This window comes from Buceros rhinoceros, unplaced genomic scaffold (assembly GCF_000710305.1).
Source record: "Buceros rhinoceros silvestris isolate BGI_N320 unplaced genomic scaffold, ASM71030v1 scaffold9637, whole genome shotgun sequence".
In the NCBI taxonomy this organism is placed as follows: Eukaryota; Metazoa; Chordata; class Aves; order Bucerotiformes; family Bucerotidae; genus Buceros; species Buceros rhinoceros.
Window position 1 is genome coordinate 40,021 of NW_010421573.1, and position 20,963 is coordinate 60,983.

The 20,963-nt window shown below is 41.6% G+C and overlaps 1 protein-coding gene across 1 annotated transcript in view; it reads right to left on the bottom strand.

Annotated features, from left to right (window-relative positions):
* Window positions 1-5,877: 5,877 nt before the first annotated feature.
* Window positions 5,878-20,963, bottom strand: part of PDK3 (pyruvate dehydrogenase kinase, isozyme 3) — a 35,160-nt gene continuing 20,074 nt past the window's right edge. The window contains exons 5-10 of the mRNA XM_010139715.1: window positions 18,413-18,490; window positions 16,209-16,285; window positions 14,892-14,993; window positions 14,169-14,279; window positions 8,197-8,310; window positions 5,878-7,085 (exon numbers count right to left, since the gene is read on the bottom strand). Of these exons, the coding sequence (XP_010138017.1) occupies window positions 6,942-7,085; window positions 8,197-8,310; window positions 14,169-14,279; window positions 14,892-14,993; window positions 16,209-16,285; window positions 18,413-18,490 (626 nt within the window). The 3' untranslated portion in view covers window positions 5,878-6,941. The remainder of the gene's footprint in view (window positions 7,086-8,196; window positions 8,311-14,168; window positions 14,280-14,891; window positions 14,994-16,208; window positions 16,286-18,412; window positions 18,491-20,963) is intronic.

Sequence of the window (20,963 nt, forward strand, 5' to 3'; positions counted from 1 at the left end):
CGTCGTGCTCTGCAGAAATACTACAAAGCGGCTGAAAACGTAGGCTTCATCTCCGTTCGCTTCAGAGGAAGCATCAGCACTGCCAAAACAGGCAGCTCAGTCCCTGCCTCCAGCAGGTGGCTGAATTCGGTCCCTCTAAATCCCGTCCTCCTGCAAACCAGCAGCTCGAAGCTCTGTCGGGCTGTGCTGCTGCTACCGCAGTGACGGTGACGATGCCAGGGGTTACCAACGCCCTTCTGTTCCCTGCACTGATGTATTAAACCGATGGATTGTTGAATCCAGGAATCGAGTCTCGATCAACAGCAAGGGCTACAAAAGCAAAGGAAAATCCCCCGTGGCCTTCCATAGCGACATGGTTAGCGAAACCCCGGCCGTCCGGCTGAGTTTGAGACCAGTCTGAAACACACCTAGCGCACGGACGGCACCAGAACTCCGCAGTGCATCCCCTCACATTTGCCAGCGCGAACATCTTTTCTGCTTATAAGCCTGTGTGCTCCCTTGAAACCAAGAATTTGGAGAACAAGACACAAAGCCGATTTTTTTAACAAAAATGTTATGTCATATTTTCATGTGCCTGAGTTCTCAGTCAACAAACACGTTCTAGTTATAATTGTTTCAACTTAAGGCTCTTAAACTATAACCAGTTCTGGATTTCTGTGTGAGAGTGAGAAAAGCAGTATCTGGGGCTCTTGCCAGAGACTTTCTGGTTTAGGGGTTTATTCAGATACAGCAGCTTCTGGACAAGAGGCCTGAGGTTTTCTTACCTCAGTGTTCTGAGAAAGGAGCAATGAACACTGGTTAACAAGAGCAGGTAAACCAAGAGTCACTAGGTTAACCAAATTTTCTCAGACCACGAAAGAGAAAATAAAGTTTTATCCCGAAATACTTTAGGGTACACATTCCCACCAGCGCTTCCTCACTCCCACCCCCACCCCCCACGCTACAAACCTACAGAAACCAGGGAGCTCATTTGCACAGAGAAAGGACTAAAGGATTAAAAAGTGTTTGCAGAAGTGACAGACCTGCAGTGATTTCTGCAGTGACTAGTTCTTCGAGAAGCCAGCCTCCCACAAATGCTTTTGCAGCTCCATTATTTTGTAGGAATACAATCAGATTTACACTCAGCAAAAGTTCTTCTGTTTCAATTTTCCCACTCAAATCAAGCACAATGTTATTTTCTGTACAACCGCTGGGTCTGCAGATATTTTGGTATCGGGTCCTTGGCCCAACGGCAAATCAAGAACTGTGAAGTCCAGCTACGTGAGCACACGACTTTATCTTTTTAAAAACAGATCAAGTCTTGTGCCACAAGAATCCCTGGAAGGTAATTTCAGAATGAAAACTAGAGTTTATGAAAATAAGCATGTCAGACTCTCACCTGGCAGCAGTAAAACAGATTTATGAAAGACACGGAAAGTCTTAAAGTCTGCCTGGAAATCTGGTACAACCCAGATGAGATTAAACTCACCTGAGGATTCGGAGCAATACAATAGAGAAGCCACCGCACTCAGAACTTCACAGGAAGTACCTTGTACTGGAGATCTTGATAAGAGACCTCAGGCAGGGCGGGAGATGGACACAGAAACACTCGACAGTACGTTTCCATAGAAGATTTCACACTGTTCTGTGACAGAACAGGCAAGACCCCACTTTTATCTGAAACGCCTCTGAGCTCTCCGCTGCAGCTCTCTGAGGGTGTCCCTCTGCAGGCACGTGTGACGTTGACCTTGGGCTGCCAAATCACATCAGCTCTGCAGCGTGTGAAACCAAACCAGTCCTTCCAAACTGCCATCAGGTAGTCTTTACGTGTTTTTATTTGTCAGCAGTGGGAAGAAAAAGGAAAATAAGAATATACACAACTTATATATGCAGGGATATTGGACTAGAAACAATTCCAACACGTTAACAGAAGACTCCGAATTAAATTTAAAACATCACCAAGCAATCTCATGAAAACTTACCTTCCCACTCCGCCACTACAGGTTGAGTTATTCAAACGACGCCACCTCAGAGGAAAGACAACACGAGGCCTCTCTCCCTCTGGGAGGCCAGCCCCCAGCAAGAGTCCCGTCCAACGGGCTCCACCTCCACCCACACCAGAAATTCGCATCGTCAAACCCGACGCAAGCGGAGCGCGGTTAACAGCTCACGAGAGACGCAGGCGGCACACAGCGAGCGGGTCCCCTGCCCCAGGACGGGTTTTGCTGAGCGGCTGAGAGCACTGGCAGTGCACCACCGGCGAGACGCCCCGCCGCTGCCCGATACCATCTACAGGGGCATGAACTTGGCAGCACTGCCAGTCTGGCACCTCTTGGCAGTATTCAATTAAACGCAAAAATTTTAATAAAGCAATTAGCAGTAGTTTGACAATGTCAGAATTATGACAGACACATCAAGCCACTGATACAATGTAAAAAAAATTTCTGGATTTAAGAAACAAACAAGTTCTCTACACGCCCGTTTATGAGATCTTTTAAGGCAACACAATACTGCAATCGAAGCATGTGACTTTAAATTTTCTTATTTATTTTTAATTAGAAAGACAGTTACACAAATCTTTGTTGTTTCAAATGAATGTCAACGTGAGCCCTGATTTCTCGAGGTGGGATTTACTCTCATACACTGTTTACTTGTGCAAGTATTTGCAAGACAGCCCTGAAGTCGCTACACAATTTATAGCTGTGTTCCCCGTTTGTATAAACTCACCTTTGAGCTCAGTGATACGTAGTTCGGCCACGTGCCATCGTATTCTCAAGTTCTCCCAAAGCACATTTACACACATTAATTCATAGGCAGGCGAGTAGGTCAGGAAGAGGAGGTGAAGAGCTGCCACAAACCACAGCAGCTACGTGGCAACTGAGGAAACATGAACACCCGGCCAGACGGGGTTATCCTCACGAGATAAATACGAACAATAAACATAAAGGCTGGGGTTTTTTTACAAAATTATTTTTATCAATCAAGATCACTTTGCAGCACCTAACACACAAGGATCTCAAAGTACTTCTTAAGGAAGGGGGGGGTGTCAAGGAGGTCAAGATTTCACCCTGAATACGAAATGTGGGTGCAGGTGGATAGGAGACTGCGCTACACTGCAAGACCACACTCGTTCATTTTTTGGAGAGAGTGAGCAAATTTTCAAATCAATGCTACACTGAGGACAAACAGAGGTATGTTACCCAGTCGGAGCAGCAAGCGTAGTTTCCGTGGCCAAAACCCAGCTTGAATCTTCCAAGAACACCGCAATTAACACCCATATTCTTTAAGTGCGTATCAAGGGACCTGCCCGAGAGGTAGCACAGACTACAGCAGGACAAAGACTCTCCCAGTACTACCCGAGGTCATCGCAGCCAAGGACGGAATCAGAGGCTGTGCATTTCAGTTGCAAAAGAGGAATTTCAGTATCTTCTGAGTATTTTTCATCAAGTGCTGACTCTGAAAGACCCCTTGTTAGCCTCAAAACAAAGCCCAGAAAAGCAGGGAGCACAAGTATGTGTATGTTTTAGAGAGACTCCGGTATCTATTAATATTAAACTAGGCGGGGGATTAATAGATTACGTTCAAGACGAACACACCAGAAAAACGCACACTGGACCGAAAAGTTAAACTATGTGTTACACTAGGACATACAGAAGTAATTTGTAAATTCTCAGGAAGAATCAAGAAGCAAAGATCTCTTCCTCAGTTTGTTTCCCTTAATCACGAAACACAACAGATACAAAGCATTTTCACTGAAAACATTTTTTTTTTCTATTTACGTGTCCTGTAACTCAAGACAAGTAGTTTGCAATAACTAGCAGGACATACATCTGAAATCCATAAAGAAGAAATAAACTTATACATCATCCGCAAGTTTGGAATTGACAGCCCCAAGACATTAAAACAGGTAGTTAGAACAGACTCGAATCAATCACAGGTAGAAGTACCTGAAAAAAGATCCGTATCTGCAGTTCAGCTAGCCGTAACAGACACCCACCCACCCTCGGTTTTCAGGCATACCCATCAAAAAACTCTCTTCCAGTCAAAGGTCTGCCGCTGCTGCTTCCCAAGACATTTTTCGCAGTAATATCCCTACACAGAAACAGGGCGTGAGGACGGGGAGTGGAAAACAGTTCACAGCGTCCTTGGGGTCTCCACTAAAGCACGGGCTGCCCAGACAAGGTTGGAGAGGAGAGAAGCTGCTTCTGCTCACTTTCACAACAATGCCCATGAATGGGCCTTGGGAAATGGAAAGAAGATGATTCTTTGTGCTCTGCCTTCCTGCTTTGAGCTGTTCACCCGTGCTCAGGGTTCTTGGAAATAGGTGCCGTTTCACGGGAGTTCAGTTTTCAGTTGTTTTGGTGAAAAAAGAAGTGAAATGACTACTATACCATAACATCCTCCACGGTATTTTCAGCTTTTGTTCATTGGCGTCCACGGTTTACAGTAACTTCAGGAGAACAAGGTCGATCTGCCTGCCTCCCTTCTTTTCCTTCTGTTCCCTCTCCTCTTCATGTATAAGGAGACACCCAAAAAGAAGCACGAGGTCAGGATTTACTATTTCAAAACACAACTGCCAACAAAAGCTAAAACTCAGCCTCTGACACAAACTATCTTAATCCTTGGAATGTTTTAGGTAATGTTCTAGGGAAAACTGACCACGCACAACTGGGAAAATAATAATTTTATCACAAATCTCTATTTTTAAGCCAGCCCTCCCCTGATATTACTAGAAAACATACTCAACTTGAAATGAGTTTAAAAACCAGTAGGACATTATGGGTGAGGGCAAAAGTTAAGCGGCTAAATTTTAGTAGATGTGACTTCCAGCTGCTGTTTCGGTCAAACTGTTCCTCTGATTTCACCCCAGCAGCATTGCTGCATCGCTTGAGCAGCAATGTGCCCTCCCTGCAGCAGTGCCTGCACTCGTGGGAAATTATTGCTCTGGAGGCCACAGGCATTACGCCCTCACCGGCCCGCGTGAAGCTCCCCCAGCCAGGGTCTGGTTCGGGAACGGAAGGGGACGGCGCCATCAGCAGGCTCCCTCTTCCTACCCGGCGGCAGAGGCGCCTCAGAAGGGCGCTGCTTACCAGCCGACAGGTCAGAGAGCTCTCAGCAGCTCTCCGTCCTGCTGTCTCCACCTCTGGACAGCACCGCAGCACTCCACAGAGATGTCTGCGGGAGCACGTCAAAACCGCCTGGTGCTCCAGTGTGACCTGCCTGTCCAGGGCAGGGAAGCCCACGGAACCCCGAGCCCCGCAACCCCGGAACTGTTCACACGCAGATCATCGAACTGGCCGCCACACAGAAGAGTACGGGTTTGCAAGGCGAGGACTCCTCTTCAGAAATGGGGCTACGTGAAGTTTATTGCTCAAAGCACTTCGTTATCCTTTGATGAAATGTGCCAAGTGCAAAGTGCTATTGTTAAGTCAAACTAAGATTTTTTTTTTCTTAAAATACCTAGAAATCTCTCAGCATTTCCCTGTTTTACAGTTCTGTATAAAAATAAATATTGGGAGGACAAAAGGGACAGTTCCTCCACAATTTTAGTAACCAAGTTGCATTTTTTCACACTAAAATCTGCAATATCTTTCAAAATAATAGCAAAACACCTAAGAGAAACTTGAGGGTATCAGAGTTTCTTCTGACTCACCTACTTTATTCCCACAGCCAGGATATCACCCGAATGTCTACATTTCACAAGCTTTTCTGAAAGGCCATGGTATCAGAAACAAGGACTTGGTGAAGAACAGTTTCCTAATAGTCAGTGTGACCCTTACAATAATTTTAAGGGGAATATACCTAATTTTTTTCACTTTGATTTTTTTTCCCCTTAACCCAGGTGCCAGCTATGTTTTGCCCACTCCTCCCCTCACCCCCCACACCGCCCCCTTTCTGTATTTCCAGTTTCATGTATTTAGACCAACGACACCTTCCAAAAGCTGGTGTACAACATCTTTATATACACTACAAATTTGGATTACCAGACTATAGTCAGACATTGAATATATAAATAACTTTGCAAACTATTTACAGGTTTTAAACTAATCAGGTTCCAAGCAACCAACACTCTTAAGGCAGATTCATTTGTGAGACCGGCTGGCTGGCCTTTCCGCAGTTCTCCCCCTCCCCCAACCCCCCCAAAATGATAGGCGATAAACATGAAATTGAATTACCCCCTGCCTCTGTATTGACAGAATTTCTTGTATGGAGAGATGACCTAACTACTTATGATCTTTCCTCGAAATAAGGAAAAAAAAAAGTATAGAAATTAATTTCTGCATTTGGGTGTCGAGAAAATCACTAAGGTGCATACCATGGAGTGGAAGTCCCAGTGTCTTAAAACAAAACAATTTTTGTATGCACTTGACAAATGGATCTGGGAATTTGGGGAAAGCATCAGTTTAAAGCTGCACAACCCTTTTTAGAACTACGCATTGATAAGCTCACGAGATAAGATCTGAAGAGCTCAAAGGGATTTTGTGTAACAGGTGACACTGTGCAATATAAAACGCAGCAAAGAGTGGATTTTCCAAGTGTATGTTTAACTACATAGAATTTTTCTCCTACACCATATTGCTGTGCAATACACTATTCACCGTTTAAAGGGATTCTGCACATCTTGCCGATCCTTACACTGGAACAGAAATTGGCCATTTCGAATAGTACCTTTTTGTTACAACATCGTATTCTGAAGTGCAATCACAGCGCAATCCCTTTTGTCAATGCATGACTGAAGCAACCAAGCATATTCTGGTGGAGTAGACAGGAGTCGCATACCAAACGCGCTTAGTGCCTTCCTGTAAGTCCCAATCATCACTTTGTTCTGAGTATTTTTCAATGCCCTGATTAGGTCTTTGTCTGGAAGTAATTAGCTATTGTGGTTTGAAGGATTTTGGAACAAAGCAGAGACTTTATACTGAATGCAGAGGTCATCTCCGACAGAGACAAAAGGTGGCAAATTATCGATTAGCTTTATATTTAGAAGCATCCCTTGGTTCACTGCTAGGATTGCTCCAGTCATCTGCTTCGGGTGTGGTCTTGTAGTGTCGCCATGCTGACTTATTAAAAACGGGAAGTCTTTCAAATGATTCACTTGAAAGGGCCTATGGAGAAACAAAAGCAATGGTGAGATATCATCAGAGACACCACGAACGCGATGTCGCTCTGGGGAGTCCCACAGTTACAACTGCTGTATGGAACACGGGTCTCCGTTATCCAAGCGTTACATGCCACAACACCGTTTTGAAAATAATTTAGCTGCGACTGCTTGCTCTAGTCGAAGTACTAGTCATAGTAAAAGTTAAAATAGTAACACTTTAAGACATTTCCCTCCTTTCCAGGGAGTGGTGTCTGCAAAGATAGCAAGAAAAAGAGTTTTGGTCAAAGATGTTTTCGGGAGATTTGTCATTGCCACAGGGCAGATAACTACTTTACTTAAACATTTAATTTCTCCAATGAACTCTGACTCTGTCAGCACACTGATCTGTGAGGACTGACCTAGTTCAGAGCATGAGCACGTATTTCTCCTCTGAGAAAGACCCTACCTTTTTCCTCCGTGCACACATGCACAGAATTAAACCCATCAGAAACTGAAGTTAGCACAGGATTCCACAACTCACTCCCTCGACGACAAAGCGAGGCACAGTGACAATACTAAGTCAAGGACCTGCACATGAGCTATACGCAGTATTCTTTTAAATCCACGATTAAATTCAAGCAGTTAAATCTCAACCTTACACCCCCAAGTAGCCGAGGATCTCCCCCAAAATGGCAACAGGATCAATACAGACTGCTGCACAAAGGACAAGAAGGGCAAGAAAAAACATATGTACTAGTCAGGAGTTAGTCAAGAGTCTTCTCAATTTTACTGTTGTCAAACCCTTTAGAATCAAAAAGTATTAACCAAAACTATCTCTCATCACACAGTTCTTTGAAAACTCATCACTTAGGACAGATTAACAAAATCGAAAGATCCAACACGGGGGATGGAGGAAAAAAAAGGCAAAGCAAACTGACCAGTACTACTGCCAGGTTAATATCTATAACCTTGGCTTTTAGGATCCTGTGTAACTGATTTAGATAACATACCGCAACGACAGCAATTACAAATTTGAAAACAAGTTGAGGAGTAAAAAGAGAGAAAGTTCATTCATTCAGCCTGCTATAAACAAATCGCTCTGCATTTAGTAGCTGATAAAAGGGTCAAGTCCATACCTTCAAATAAATTACAGCATCTGAACCAACGCCTTCCATTGAGTAGAGTTTAAGGTCACCTTGAAAGTACCTAGCGTACAGACGAGAAATTGGCAAGCCATAGCCAAACCCAGCCTACAAAAAGTAAGAAACAAAGGGAAAAACATGATGGAAAGTTAAAAAAAAAAAAGTAACAGATTGTTGCAATCATTTATAAACCAGAAGATACCTAAATATTAGATTTGCATCAAATTACTTTTCAAGCTTTCCTGTATTACTCGGACCATACTGTAACATCACTTCAGGAAGGATGTTGAGGTGCTGGAGCGGGTTCAGAGAAGGGCAACAAAGCTGGTTAAGGGTCTGGAGAACTTGTCCTATGAGGAGCGGCTGAGGGAGCTGGGACTGTTCAGTCTGGAGAAGAGGAGGCTCAGGGGGGACCTTATTGCTCTCTACAATTATCTGAAGGGAAGTTGTAGGGAGGTCGGGTTGATCTCTTCTCCCATATTGAGAATGACAGGACGAGGGGAATGGCCTCAAGTTGCGCCAGGGGAGGTTTAGGTTGGATATCAGGAAAAATTTCTTTACAGAGAGGGTTATTAAGCATTGGAACGGGTTGCCTAGGGAGGTGGTGGAGTCCCCATCCCTGGAAGTGTTTAAAAACCGTGTGGATCTGGTGTTGAGGGACATGGTGTAGGGATCCTGGCAGTGCAGGGGCAACGGTTGGACTCGATGATCTTTGAGGTCTCTTCCAACCAGATGATTCTGTGATTCTATGATCACATTCAGCCTTTTGAGAAATCTCCTTATTTCCCGAGGCATAATTTTTTTAGTTTAAGTACAGAAAAGGGAGAAATATCAGAGTTCTTTGTTAGGACTACCTTGCCCCTTTTGAGTTTTCTCGAAGAGGCAGGTAGGTGTAACACACAGCACATTTTTCCCCCAATCATCAAAGCAAACCGATACTCCCTGCTGCTTCCTCACTACGATTACCATTGCGATAATATTTCATTCTTTCTTTGGTAAAAGTCAGATTTTTGACAGCATGTTTTTTTTCGCCTAAGCCTGGGATTATCCTTCATCATCTCCGCACTTAGGAGACCACACAAGAAAGCTTGACACAAGTCTGTTTACTTCCTCTAGGTCACACTATTAAGTGATTGCTGTGGTGACACTGCGACAGAGATCAGAAGACTACGGACAAAGCAACACAAGGCAACTAATGCCCGCTGTTCTTCACCTGTCTGACCAAAGACCAGGATTCCACAGCACGGAATCTTCTACGGAGGACGGACACCCTGTACAGACTACACAACTTTCAAAGCATAATAGACTTGGCAGGTACGAATTTTAGATTTTAAATTTACAATGCTAATATTTGTAATCATAGCTGCAACAAAGGTCAACACTTGGCACCTTTTCCAACCCACCCGTGTCAGAAGTTACAAAAAAAACCAAAACCAAAAAACTAAGCTGCTCTCACTACAGCCAGGGAGAAAGATTTTGGTCTAGACCTTGACTCTTTCAGATGACTGGGTACGTGCTGAGAATCACAGTGGTTGATAATTCACCAACACCCCCCCAAATTTTTCAGGACTATCCAGAGCAATAAAGGAAGGATTCCAGACACATAAGCATTTCAAAAGAAGGATATACAAGGCAACGGAGTAATACAACTCTTCCATAAGGGTTGACCACAAGAAGCATTAGACACCTCAAGTTTTCAGAAAACCAATACACTCATTCCACTATAATATTTCTACAAAGGCAACCTGACAGATAACTGAGGTCACGACCTGAATCTTAAAAGCCCCAAAATGATTAAAAAAAAAAAAAGAAAGCGAGAAGGCTGGGAAAAGAGCTGTGTGTAACGCTCACAAGTCCAATATGTGGTATCACTTTACAGGAAGTACCTTGAGGGAGGGGTGAACATTAAAGAATTTTGTTCTGCAGTCTCCATCATAAATTCTCCTGCTGTCGTCTACTCCCTCTACAGTACCACACCGAGTTTTACCTCTTGGCCTGGGTTTTATGCAAGTCTAGATTTAATAATCTTAAATTAGAGCTTCTCTCTCAGTTCTTCCAGCCAAAATGATGCCCTTTTCTACTCATACCACTTGACATAGTTATTAGTGTCCATTTCCACAGTGTCCTGATTTCAGCTGAAATAAAGTTAATATTCCTCCTAGTAGCTGGTACAGTGCTGTGTTTTAGATTTAGGATGAAAATAACATCGACAACATTCTGATATTTTAGTTGACGCTAAGTAGCGTTTACTAAAGTCAAGGATTTCTCTGCTTGTCACATCACCCCACCAGCAAGTAGGCTGGGCTGGGACACAGCCGTGAGAGACCCCACCTGACCAAAGGGATATTCCATACGTATGACATCACACTCAGCTTATAAAGCTGGGGGAAGAAGGAGGAAGCGGGGGACATTCGGAGCGATGGTGTTTGTCTTCCCAAATCACCGTTACATGTGATGGAGCCCTGCCTTCCTGGAGATGGCTGAACACCTGCCTGCTGACGGGAGGTGGTGAAGGAGTTCCTTCCTTTGCTTTGCTTGAGTGGGCAGCTTTTAGCTTTTCCTTTACTTATGAAGCCACCTTTATATCTCAACCCATGAGTTTTCTCACTTTTAACGTTGGAACAGTTGCTTAGTTGCGCTTTTTCCACAACAGTATGCTTCAAAGACTTTCAGTGGACATGTGCATCACTTCCAAACATCTGGTTTTGAAACTAGATGAACTTCTTCCTTAACCTTTAAAAATGGAAGTTATTTAACTGTCTTAGAACTAAAAAAAATTCCAAAAGCTGACTTACACCTTTTCTGGAGACTAGACAATAAATAGGTTACAGAAATTAAAAAGCACAGCAACCAAAAGGCAAACTGTAGATAACAACCCCCCCAGGAACAGCTCAAGTAAAGGGCAGGATCAAGCAACGCTGCAAACACATCACACTTTCTCCAGAATTACACCTCCTTAAAACCCATCCCCAACTTCTGTTTGCCGCCTGCTCCTGCCAGGAAAATCTTTCTATGCTCCGTGCTAGCCCACATAATTATTTCATACTGCCCTCTTCCAGAAGGTTCCCATCAAGTCTCCTCTCTACATTGCTTTCAGCCTATTTTCCAAAACAGGTAACTTACAAGAAATATGAAGAAAACAGATCGCAGGTAAGTACCTTGTTAAGGCAAGACCTTGCAAAAGGTCCATTTTGCAAACGGCAATCAGTAAGAAGTGATTGCTGCTAGGTCTGTGCTTGACCTAGAGGACAGCGTATAGTCAGTGTTGGCACATCTGCCCTGAGAAGGGAGAGCTTTTTAGAGCCAATTTAACATTAAATATTACCGTATGCATTAAGCAAATAGGAAATTATTAAATTTATTTCTTACTAGTATCTACAGTTTTAATTAAGCTTAATTTAAGCCACATTTCACCCACTATAAACAAATGTTGCTAGAGAGACAATCATTAAATTCTGTAAGAAAACCTAATTATCATTAAACATCACCATGGGTTTCTAGTGTTTCCTCTATGCGTACAGCAGTACAGGTGAACACAAGACCTGCTAGAATCTGAACGCTGCCATGGTAACAGGGTTTCTCAGCAGTTTTTAAACAGCATTTGCAACGACACAGAGAGAATTTTCACCAATCAAGAAAAAGATCTTTCTCTTCCACTCCCCAGGCCCATGAATGTTTCATAAACTCGACACGGGATCACGTAACAAGGGGAGGGAGTGTTAGAGGAGGGAAAAAAGTCTATTTACACTGTACTGCAGTTTAGTTTAGAATATTATCCAAGTCAAGAGTGGGACAAACACAGACCTACCTACCTTCTGGAGCACCGTAATTTTAAGTGTTTTGGTCTTTGCCACTCAGCAATAAAGACTGACATATGAAGCAGAGAATAATTGGTTTTTTAACTGGATCTGTGCCGTAATACATAGCATGTCTAGCTTCACTGCTAAGTCCTTTTTCCTCTTAGTGGAAAGACATGTCACAGATCCCAGTTCTTGACTTTTTTCTTACTGCACACACATATAAACAAAAGAGCTTAACAACTTCCCCACCTTCAGTCCCAGAATCACCCGGTTGGAAGAGACCTTTAAGATCACCAAGTCCAGCCGTTCACCCTGCACTGCCAGGGTCCCTAAACCACGTCCCTCAGCACCACGGGCACCAGTCAGACCAATAGGGCAAAAGCTGCCAGGTTCACGAGAGAGGGGGGTACTTTGCAGGTCTGGCTACAGTGATATAGCATGAAGAGGAAAACAAGGCCTGAAAGGGGTACAGTGGAAGAATACTAAGTATAAATGCCACAGAATCAAAGGAAGCGGTCTTGAAGATGAGGAAATAAACACAGGAATGCGTTGCTAAAAATGCACAGGGGAAGAAAGAAAAAAGAAGAATAGCGTCAATCCTAAGATGAACACATTATACAATCAGAGCACCACAAAAGAAGAGGCATTTTAATAGTGAATACAACTGGTAATCAAGGTGCAAGTTTATAGTGAGAACAAATTTCAGGAAATCTTTGTAGGCTGATAGAGTAAATTGCTGATCAAAAGCGAGACAGAACAAAGGCAGATTATGATTCAAGAAAGATTCTACCATTCCTCGCATAAAGAAAAGAAGTTTATATTTGAATTAAGGCCTGTTCCCTATCACTCATCCCATTCAAGAAAATTTTCTATGAAAAAGCAGAAGTTTGAAACATATTACTACGGTGTGCAGAGGTAGGAGCTGTAAGATTAATATCAAGTCAAGGCAGACACAGAACTGGGTCTCACACCTGCTGTGGCAGCATCAGACACTGGTGAAAACACAATACACTCAGGCGCCAGTGTTATGAACTGTGGACCAGGACAGTACCATGAAGACTTCCTGCTGCAAATCTAAAAGGAAATTTATCATCTCTGAACCACTCCAAACTGGTTTCATCTAAGTTCGCTTCTATTTTATATTTCAGAAATACTCATATATTCTCTGTGCCGCGTTTTATTAGCTGCCTGAAGGCACTTCCAGCACAGAAGTATCAGCAGAAAAATAAAAATTTAAAAACCTGTTAGATGAGTGTTCCTAAATGTGGAAATATATCAAAGAATCAACTTTTTCTTGACATGCTTGAAGCTAAAAGATTGTTCTCTATTGCTTCTGATGCAAAGATGAAAAGAGGCAAGAATACAAGTATCAGTACTAGTCCACTTATTGAAAGCCAGTCAAATGGAACAGTAGCTATGTAATTTTTATCAGAATGAGACAACATTTAATACAATAAAATAAATTGTAAATAATTTAATTTTAGTAATAATTTTTTAAAAATCATGCTTGCTAAAAGAATCTATGCATTCAAGACTGAAATAATACCTTGCTTAGAAGAAACTATAGGGCAATTATGTTTGTTTGAAATCTGACCCCGATACATCTTGGAAGGTTGCATCATGTCAGACACTTCCAACTGAACAGGAATATAACCAAAGTGTTCACATCATATGCAGGTTTGGGAATTTATATTTTTTAAATATGTTTTTACAGTCCATACTAATATAAACATAATTTTCAAAGTTCAATATAAGCATTAGAAGGAGGTGTTTCTCAAGTGCTATAATTCTGACAGTGTGACTCACCTTTTCAATACATTTATTACAGGCAGCTTAGATAAACCAAAGAGGAGCTCATTAGGTTGCCCACCTTCTCAGCAATACAGCACTAAAAATCCTGCCCACGAACCTCTGAAAATACTGTGCCTATGCAGACATGCTTGTCCCCAAGAACGTAATGTCAAGACAAAGAAAAGCAATTTTCTATTCCAAAGGCTAAGTGATGATAACAGAACCCATTTTCTCCTGGTAAGTTTCACCTGCACAGAATTGCTAATAATAAACAATTTCTTCAATGGAAAACCTGATCCAGTAAACGGCAGTGAAGGGAAATGTATCGCCAGGGTAATGCAACAGAACATTTAAACACATACTGCAATTGCTTACCAAAGGCACAGCTCTCGAGGGCTCCAGACTAGGTCTGGGTGCTGTTGAGTACATGTAGTTAAACAATCTGTCTATTTTTCTTAACGGTACACCTCCACCTTGATCACTTATCTAAGGAATGAAAAGTTAAGAGTTTTAAACATTATGTTCTGAAAAAAACCTGCAAAACTCAAGCAGCATTATCTAAATTACTTTAGAAATACTAAAATAGTGGCTGAGGACTCAGGGCTTGTCTAGTTTGGAGGGAAGGAGGCTGAGGGGTGACCTCATTGCTCTCTCTGCAACTTCCTGAGGAGGGGAAGGAGAAAGGGAGGTGGTGACCCCTTCTCCCTGGAATCCACTGATACAACGTGTGGGATTGGTTCACAGCTGCGCCAGGGGACAATCCCACTGGACCTCAGGGAGCATTTCTTTACTAAGTTGGTGGTCAAACCCTGGAACAGGCTTCCTTGAAGGGTGGTTGATCCCCCAAGCCTGACAGCATCTAAGAGGCATGTGGACAGTGTCTTTAACTGCACGCTTTAACTTTGGTCAGCTCTGAATTGGTCAGGCAGCTGGACTAGATAATCACTGGAGGTCCCTTCTAAATGAAAACATTCTATTCTAATGAATATGAAGCAAATATCAGAAGTGATACAGTGATTAAATCACCTTCTCAAATTACAAGTCATAGCATCCTAAACCTAGCAGGTTTGTAAGCTGCATATTATTTTAGGCATTTACCTTAATAGATAGATCTTCTTTCCCCAAAGTGACTAAGGTTTTGATCGATGGATAGCCTTCTTTCTTACCTTCATGTAATTCCACTGTAGCTCTCATTGAATTCTGAAGATAAAATTAAAAACGGTGTCTTTGATTCTAACTTTACCATATATGCTTTTTGTGACAACTTACAACTTGCATTTATTTTGTTGAATCTAGATACTTTGTCCTGTATTTGTATACAAGACAGAAAAAGCTGTATTTAATAAAAATTCAAGAAGTGCTTTCAAGTCAATGAATTGTCCAGTTAAACTTTTACATCAGGACTCCACTATACATACTTTTATCTATAAAAATCAGATATAGAGTCAGAGAACATAAAGCAAGAAATTATCTTTTTTTCCTGTGTGAAATCAAGAAATTATATTACTTGCAGAACACCAGTTGAGATGTTCACCTCAGAGAACAAGGTTTGACTTTCTCAGCCTGGGTCACGTTGTTAAGTTACCATTTATCAAACTACCTTTACTGTATTTAGAGTTTCCACTGCCAGTCTGTCGCAGACTACCATTATTTACAGATACAATTTTCTAGTTTCATACTGTTTCATGTATAGGTATATTTGTACCAAAATATGCCTACAAGCAATGTAGGAATTCTCACCTGTTCTGCCCTAGACCTAATGCTATGAATGGCAAAATAGGGGAAGATTTAAACGAACATACTTGACAAATGTCAGAAATCAAACCCAAAATAGCATTTTTTAGGAAATGTTTTCTCTGACCAAATGCATTTTTCCCCCTGCAGTTCTAGTGTTCAACTGCACCACCTAGAGACCACCTTACTCGAAAGCATGCAATAGCTCTTACATGTTCCATTTTCTCTGTTGTTCCAATTAATCGGAAAACATAAATAAAACCAAAACATGTCGTTTACACTATTTCTAAGAGATATGGGCTGTTTCACAAAAATCCAAAGACACTGATCCTAACCAGACCTCAAATATGCAATAAAGAAGCAAACTTATGAAAACTGTAAAGTGGCGAGTATATCAACATCGCAAAAACAGACTACCACAAGTGTCTGAAGTTAATCAGCTGCAAAAGCAGAAGAGGAGAGGTGGGAAAACACAGGGTTTGTTTTTTTTTTTAAGTACCCAAGGGTGCAAGAGAGGCTGTAAGCCTAGCTTTTAGCAGTTTCAAACCCTTTTCACTTGTTTAAGAATAAGCTTAAAGGAAAACCAAAATAACAATGAACAGCTGTAACTGAAGAGAATCTCAATTTCAACAGTAATTTAAGTTCACAAGCCCCTTCCAAATATTAACAAGTGCAACCTACCTTGAATAATTCAAACAACATATGAAACAAATGAGAAGGTACATAGACTACTTGAATAGGCTTGTTCGGAGCTTTAGCTGGAAAAAAAAAAGAAAAAACCCTTTTTTTATTCCAAAACAGCTATTTTGTAGCATTTCTATTTACAGGCATAACAGGAAACTGTAGGAAAAGACATGTAAGCATGTTCTAATTTTCCAAGAGCAATATTAGCTCCATGAAGTAAAAACACAAATTTCAGTTACTACCGTCACTTGAAATAACACATTCTACTGATGATTTTCAAAGACATGTCTGTCAGCAGATTTTGTTTATGTATCAAACTGCACTAGGCAGTGGTTGGTTTCATACTGACAACACAGGTTAACTAAGAACTTTCCCACTTCAGTGGGAAACTTGATTTTTCTCACCACACACACACACAATGTTTAAGCATAATATTTGCTCAACAAAAAGATTCTTAAAGTAAAAGAAATTCACTGTTTGAATATTCTAAAAACAACTGCATATTTTCCCTTAAAACATATAAAATGTGAAGTGTACATTAAAATTTTCAAAACCTATGTCAAACAATGAGTTTTCCTATTCTAAATCAGAACTGAATTGTTTGCATGCTGTTGTCCTCGTCGTTTGTGTTTCAGCAGAGGCGCATGGCTCAGCACGGCTACGAATGCTGGAGTGCTAATTTGATTTGGCAGGAAATTGTACCACTACATTTAATACATTCCAGGACAGTTCTGGTGCTGAAGGTGCAGCCACCTCTGAACGTTCAGGTATCTACTGGCATTAAATTATACAGTCACAGCTTGTCAGACTCGGCAGCAATTCACATTGAAGAAAAGTCTCTAAATGTCTGCTTCATGAACGGCAGGAAGATACAAACGTGCACACAGAACACGACTGGAGTCACCTTCATCCTTTTTGGTGCTGAGGGCTGACAATACTATCTTTAAGAGACACGGCAGTCAAAACTCCGAGGAAAACACAACCAAAACAACGCTCTTCATGATTAGTTGCAAGGCAACCTGCTGTTTTATTACACTAATTTTGTCAGAGTCCATACTGCAATTCTCTTACGCGTCACCAAAGCCAAGGCAGACTGATTCATACTCATTTGAGGCATAGGGTACAGGTAGAAAACATGTCACCGTTGCTCACGAGGTAATTTGCAAGGTCATTTCCCTCATGTTGATAATAAGCTAGCTTAAAGGAAACCAGTAATTCTTTCCTCACTTCTTTTTTAAATGACATCGAGCAACTTGTTTTCTCTACTGATGGAACTTTTTATTTAGGCTTTCAAAGAAATTTTGCATTGATTCCCCTGCTGCAGCACGCAGTACTTTTAGCTCTAAAAACCACTCTGTTTCAGAAGGGGCAAGGTTGGGTCCTTTCGTTGTCGGAGAGGGGGCTGGCAGTAACGTGCCAGTGTTGACAGTATCTCTTTGTGCAGAGAAGAATTTCTACAGTGTTAAATAGTACTTCGAGCAACACGCGTTCCCGTGTATCACACTCTCCATTTTGAGTGTTACTTATTTTCGAGACTTTTGCAATTCTTCTGGTGAAGTTTGGAAATATCTTAGTCTTACATCTGGACACCTTTCCAAAACTTGTGAGAGGATGACTCAAGCCAGTCTGGTTTAACTTAAAAAAAATTAATCTACCTATTGTCAATAGAAACAATGAACAAAAATCAGTCAATACATGGACAAGGTCTGTCTCATCAGTTTCATAGCTCCCAATTTTCATCTTTGCAATCAACTTGAAACAGATTTTCATGTGAGAAGTTACACACTTCACACTTAAAGCATAGACTATGTAAAAAAAAGTCTAATTTTGCCATTTTACACAGAGATTGACCAGTGAAATTTATAAGCATACTCCAAAACAAAACAAATCTCAGCTCTACTAAAAGATAAGCTAGAAGTCAGAATCCTCAGTTTTGAGGATTCTTAACCACTTTATTTTCTTTTAATGTGATAGGAAATTCAGCAGTTAACACTCTGCATCCAGCATCCGGAACTAAACACGTCATGACGATAAACTGTAATTCAGGTGCCCATGTGAGCACATTAGAAGAAGAAAAGTAACTCTCCACACAGGACTGCAGAGTTCAAATTACAACGTACAATTAATTAACAAAACTAGAAATCACAGGTATTTAAAATGCTGTTTCTTACACATATCACTTAAACTAATTTCACAATTACCATTGAATTCTTCAACTTCCAGATCAGGTGCCACCATGTAATACTGTTCACATAACATCTTAGCTGTTTCGTAAGCATCTACAAAACAGAACAGAACACTAATGTATCAAATGTATTTAGAGACGACTAGCAAAGATCATCCTGTATGGGAAAGACTACAAGCAGATCACCTGTTTTAGTAACTAGTTTCAAGTGTGAAACCGGTATCCATCCTAATCCCTTTTTCTCTGTATGCTTATAGCTCATTTGTCAAGAAAGGGTAAATTCTATTAAAAGCTCTACAAACAAAAGCAGATTACTACGGACAAGCTAATTTTAGTCTTTGTTCAGGGCTTGAAAACCAGAAAGATATATTATTAGGTTGACCGTAGAATCCAATTATTTGTCATGTCCTGATCACAATTTAAATGAGAAAGGATGACATTCGGTTTCTTCAAATGCAGTAACACGATACTCTTTACAATACTTGACTTTCAAGGCCTTTTGGGAAGAAACCTAGAATCTTTTAAGATTTTTCATTCTTTCCTACCAAACAAAACAACACAAAAAAGCAGCCTCTCCATAATCCAGTTCTGGCTTTATGTATTGTCAAAACACAGCAAGAAAGTTTAAGTCACCTTTAGTTTGAAAGATTTCTTGCTGGTTCTAAATGTTTGCTGGTACTCATTTACAAAACTATTTTAAAAATAAGCAGCAAGTGTTAGCTTAAAGACAAACGACAAACTCAAAAGATGTTGTACCTACATCATGCAAGCTACCTGAATCTAAGTGGCTTCCTCACAGTAAGTATGGGCTATGAGCCAGCACAGCAGTTCTGCAGACAAAGAGGAATTTGCTAAGATGCCATAACAATTGCATTTGACCTCGTCCTACAGGCACCTTCCTCCTCCTGTCCAAAACGACACTACAAAAGAACACAGTCACTGCCGAGACTCAGAGCTATGTGGTAAGCACAAAGAAAGTAAAATCACTAGGCCCCTGAAAGGGCTGTGTAAGTATAACCGTCCTCCTTCAAGATGTCTACAGAAATATCTATAATGTGTCCTGTTATCTGAAAAAAATTTGTATCAGTTGTTCTGACATCTGCAAGGCTGGACATACCACACGAGGCTGACAAAAGTGCTGCTTGAAGTCTAGTAAAATGGAGCTAATCAACACCGGAAACGTTCTTGACCAAGTCCCAGGAATGTCTCGCAAAACCAGCTATCTAGTAGGAACCCTCTGTGTCAAGATGTTCAGCTTCAAAGACTTTCTAAAAGGATCCTGTCATTAACACAGTAAAACATGTCCTAGTAAAAAGATCAAAATCCCATTTAATATCCAAGCTGCACAGAGAACCTCAGCCTGGGATACGCATAATTTAGGAAAAAAGATGCAGGAATACCTACACTTACATGGTATTCCGAGATCATCTCAGAACTTCTGATGGCATTGGGAGCAATCCTATGCTTTTGGAAAAAAGGGGCATAAGAAGCACAGCCACAATCCTTACTCGGTCATCAAAAGCTGAAGATAACACTGCAGCTAGTATGACCATAAGGCCGTTTACAGAGAAAAGAATATGTGAGTAGATTTCAAAGAGTTTCCACATCACAGAAATGAAAATTAGATACGGATCCAGGGGAAGGAGTTGGATGCTTATTGCAGAGAACCACTTCAAGGCCTCTAAACAGCCAATCAGTAACTGGGGGAATAAACCAAAATCCACTGATGCAGCCACTATGCAAACCTTGAGAAAACAAAGAAGCCCTGAGCAAAACCATTTAGCCTCCCTAAATTTAACAGAGAGCTCTCATCCATCTTCAAGTAGTAACCACCTTGAGATGAACAGGAAGGCACTATCACTTCACGACCCAGTAAAATGTCCAGTCCGAAGCAGAACTATGCCAGAGTCTGAATGCAGTCTTACATTTTCACAGAATCATCTGGTTGGAAGAGACCTTTAAGATCATTGAGTCCATTGCCAGGGTCCTCAAATCATGTCCCTCAGCACCACATCTACACGTCTTTTAAACACCTCCAGGGATGGGGACTCCACCACCTCCCTGGGCAGCCAGTTCCAGTGCTTTACAACATTTCTGTAAAGAAATTTTTCCTAATATACAACCTAAATCTCCCCTGGAGCAATTTGAGGCCATTTCCCCTTGTCCTATCACTTCTTACACAGGAGGAGAGACTGACCCACACCTCTCTACAACCTCCTTTCAGGTAGCTTTAGAGAGCAACGAAGTCTCCTCTGAATCTCCTTTTCTCCAGACTAAATAACCCCAGTTTCCTCAGGTGGTCCCCAAAGGACCTGTTCTCTAGACCCTTCATCAGCTTTGGACACACTCCAGCACCTCAACGTCCTTGTCATGAGGGCCCCAAAACTGTATGCAAGGTGTGGCCTCACCACACCAAGTACAGGTGGACAATATCTTCCCTACTCCTGCTGGCCACACGAGTGCTGATATAAACCACAATGCTGCTGGCCTGCTTGGCCCCCTGGGCACACTGCTGGCTCATCCTCAGCTGCTGTCAACCAACACCCCCAGGTCCTTTTCTGCTGGGC